At 30.9% G+C, this 3,666-nt stretch overlaps 1 protein-coding gene across 1 annotated transcript in view; it reads left to right on the top strand.

Moving 5' to 3' along the window:
- The window catches only part of LOC144978499 (bifunctional peptidase and (3S)-lysyl hydroxylase JMJD7-like), a 10,551-nt gene extending 7,237 nt beyond the window's left edge, over positions 1-3,314 (top strand). The window contains exons 7-8 of the mRNA XM_078924664.1: positions 847-1,006; positions 1,623-3,314. Coding sequence (XP_078780790.1) covers positions 847-1,006; positions 1,623-1,705 — 243 coding nt within the window. The 3' untranslated portion in view covers positions 1,706-3,314. The remainder of the gene's footprint in view (positions 1-846; positions 1,007-1,622) is intronic.
- The last annotated feature ends 352 nt before the right edge of the window (positions 3,315-3,666 follow it).

Genomic DNA, 3,666 nt, shown 5'->3' with positions numbered 1-3,666 from the left:
TCCGCTTCATTTTGATCTTGTCTATTTTTTGGTCAAATTTTATTTGACCATTAACTCTTTCAGCGCCATTGGTCGCACTGCGGCCAGAGCAGAATCTGCTCTACTGGCCATTGATTGCACAGTGCAGAAGGTCATGAAAGGCAAAACCAATAATGTAATCCAATCCTACTTTCTACAAAAGTACTATAAATTGAACCAATGGTATCATTTCTTTCATCAGAACATTCAGTTAGCCCTAGGGGGGTATTTTAATTGAGATTTTGTGCCGAATTCAAATGTAACTTTGTCTTAGCTTGTCATTCTCATGCTGCCCCAATCAGTAGTCAGCCATTTTGTGACAAATGCAAATTTCGCCTCCGCGCTGAAAGAGCTAATTCTTTTGATCTTTTCGGGCAAGAAATTCCATATTTGGATGGTACTTGGAAAAAACAAGTTGAAATGGGTATTAACTCTTGAGTGCAGGACCTGGTGTGAATGCTGTTTTCTTTTGTTTGGAATAAGGCTATCAATTGGAATCATTATCAGTTTCCTGACGGGCCTTAAAGATTGTTAGGTGCACTCCATTTTTATACAATATGGATTATCATTCAATTGTTTTTGATAGAATATGTCATTAAAGTCTTTAATGTAGGAATCCAGGGTTTGTTAATTTGTTCTGATTTTTTGGGTTTTTTTTTTTTTTTTTTTTTTTTTTTTGGGGGGGGGGGGGGGGTTTGTTTTGTTTTCTTCTTCTTCTTCCATTAAGGCCAAAGTTTCAGGCTGACGATTGTATGGCCCTCTTTGTTTTGTTTTTTTGGGGTTTTTTTCGTTACTCTTCAAAATTAATTTCACATCAATCTTTTTCAGGTTTCTTGGATTGCTATTGATCCATTAAATCCAGATATCCAGCTTTACCCACAGTATAAAAAAGCAAGGCCCATTCAAGTGACAGTCAAAGCTGGAGAAATGTTGTATTTGCCTGCCCTTTGGTTTCATCACGTGCGTCAATCTCAAGGATGTATAGCAGGTATGGCTGCAGTTTAAGGATTTTTAATCACTGGCTGTATGAATGTAATGTATCAAAGTTATCACTTTTGTTTATTTTGCAATTCAAATTTAATTTTTAATGCAATCAACTATAACCATTTATTATTATTTTTTATTATTACTATTACTATTAATATTATTATTATTATTATTATTATTATTATTATTATTATTATTATTATTATTATTATTATTATTATTATTATTATTATTATTATCTTTATTTTTTGGGGGGAATTATTATTATTATTATTATTATCATCATCATCATCATCATCATCATCATCATCATCATCGTCATCATTATTATTATTATTATTATTATTATTATTATTATTATTATTATTATTATTATTATTATTATTATTATTATTATTATTGTTATTATTATTATTATTATTATTATTATTATTATTATTATTATTATTATTGTTATTATTATTATTATTATTATTATTATTATTATTATTATTATTATTATTATTATTATTATTATTATTATTATTATTATTATTGTTATTATTATTATTTTTATTATTGTTGTTGCTGTTGTTATTATTATTATTATTATTAATTTTACCCTTATTTCTTTTCAGTAAATTACTGGTATGACATGGTCTTTGATATCAAGTGGGCCTATTATCAATTTCTTCAACAATTGTCTGATCCTACATCCTGACATCAATCAGGTTTTTCTATAGTCCAACTAACTAGATAAAATGAAGTATGGTATTGAAAATATACGATATGTTCTTGTGTACCCAAATAGACAGACCGATTGTCTTTATTCACTTAAATGAAATTATCAGTTGAAAAAACTAGGGAGTGCACACTATGACAAGACAAAAACCTGAAAAAGTTTGTGTGATACTGTACCTAATAAAGAAAACAGAAAAATATAAGGGAAAACAAATCTCTTATTTGAATCTTCTTCAACTGGAGATCGAACCTCAGACCTTATGTTGGACAGTTTTGTATCTGGTTTATTTGGCACTCTTTCTAATCCAACTGTTAAAACAATTGTGGTAGAACTGAAATAAGAACCTAGGAGGTACATTTACATGAAGTTACGAGTCTAAAGGAGTTAATTGTGATAAGAAGGAATAATGTAATAATTTATTTAAAAGATAGCTCAATTATATGGAAATTATACAAAACAAACAAAAATTCAACCCGCTTTTACACATAAAAAAACAAACGAAAATTGAGGAAAACTACATACACATTAATGTAGAAAATAAAGATGATTTATAGAATACATAGGACAAGCATTTAAAAACATTAATGAGCATAAAGGGTAAATGGAGATATATTTTTGAAACTGCATTATTTGCAGGTAAAAGAGTAATATGTTAGAAGAGGAATACAATCGTAAAAATTTATTACAATTTTTGTAACCTACACCACATACTATGTTTTCGTTGATAGTGATTGATAAGATTCGATTATGATATTAACAAATCTCAAACACCAACTTTACATTTTATAGAAACAACCAGATGACGTTACTCTTTATTAAAAATTGTTCAATAAAGTAGAATCAGTCACAGCAGTTACTATTGCGAGTCGTCATATTAATAATTCGTAAATAGTGCAACAATAATTAATGAATACATTACACATACCATTTCTTTTCTACTCCCCTTTCCCATCACACCCACCCCCTTTTTCCCCTAATGATTAAGTTTTGATAAGATATTCAATATAATCTTTTCACTTTTTACGAACATCTGCGTACTTACTAATGATTTTCAGGGCTGAAACTTTCTCAAATGCAATACATGAAATGTGGATTCCTTGAAATAAAGCTGCATATGTAAAGTTTTAATTGTGTTTCCACAGTCATCTGTTGTACTCTTATGAAGGCCAACGATCGAAACATTGCTGTTGAATTTTTTTTTGATTAATGTTTTCTTTGAAGGTATTTTCCATATATCTCTACTCATTTTATTGTTCCTCTCTTTTTATGAGGATCATTCATAGCAGTCTCATATTATCTTTAGACCCTTGTTCGTCAGCAGTGTCATACGTTCATTGATGTTCAATGTTTGAATTATTTCAATATTGAAACGCATTGAGAGAATGTGTGTGAGACAGAGAGAGAGAGAGAGAGAGAGGTATGTCTGTGTCTCCATGTATATTTGTGTTTTTTAACAGGGAGATTTCTATGAAATAGAAACTAGTACATACGTTTATTACATGATGTTATTTTATTTATAAGTGATGAAAAGTGCTTGTTATGATGTGAGTTGATCATTGTGTGATGATTAATAAACCTGATAAATTGCTTCTCGGCTTTGTCTTCATTTCATTCTTTTAGAGGATCGTGTCTCCAATGGTCCATTCTTCTTCTTCTTCCTTCCCGTCACGTCACATGGTCAGTTCGGTCTGGTCAATGAAGCCCACAGTGGTCCTGAGGTCGTCCTCACTGGCGTACAGCTTCTTTGAGTATGGGGTTGGGTCAGGCCAGAAGTTCCTTCTCAGCTGGTTGTACCTTGGACATTCCATTAGGACATGATGTCCAATTTCATTTTCAAGTCCGCAGTCACATTGTCCAGAGGCACCTGCTCTGGACATCCTCCACATATGTTCCTTTAACTGGTTGTGTCCAGTTCTCAGTCTGAAGATGATGACCTGTTC

Source organism: Berghia stephanieae, chromosome 8 (genome assembly GCF_034508935.2).
Source record: "Berghia stephanieae isolate SIO BIC M18660-M18661 chromosome 8, UCSD_Bste_1.3, whole genome shotgun sequence".
NCBI classification, from domain to species: Eukaryota; Metazoa; Mollusca; class Gastropoda; order Nudibranchia; family Aeolidiidae; genus Berghia; species Berghia stephanieae.
Note: the sequence above shows the minus strand (reverse complement) of the source record. Positions and strands in the feature narration are given on the sequence as shown.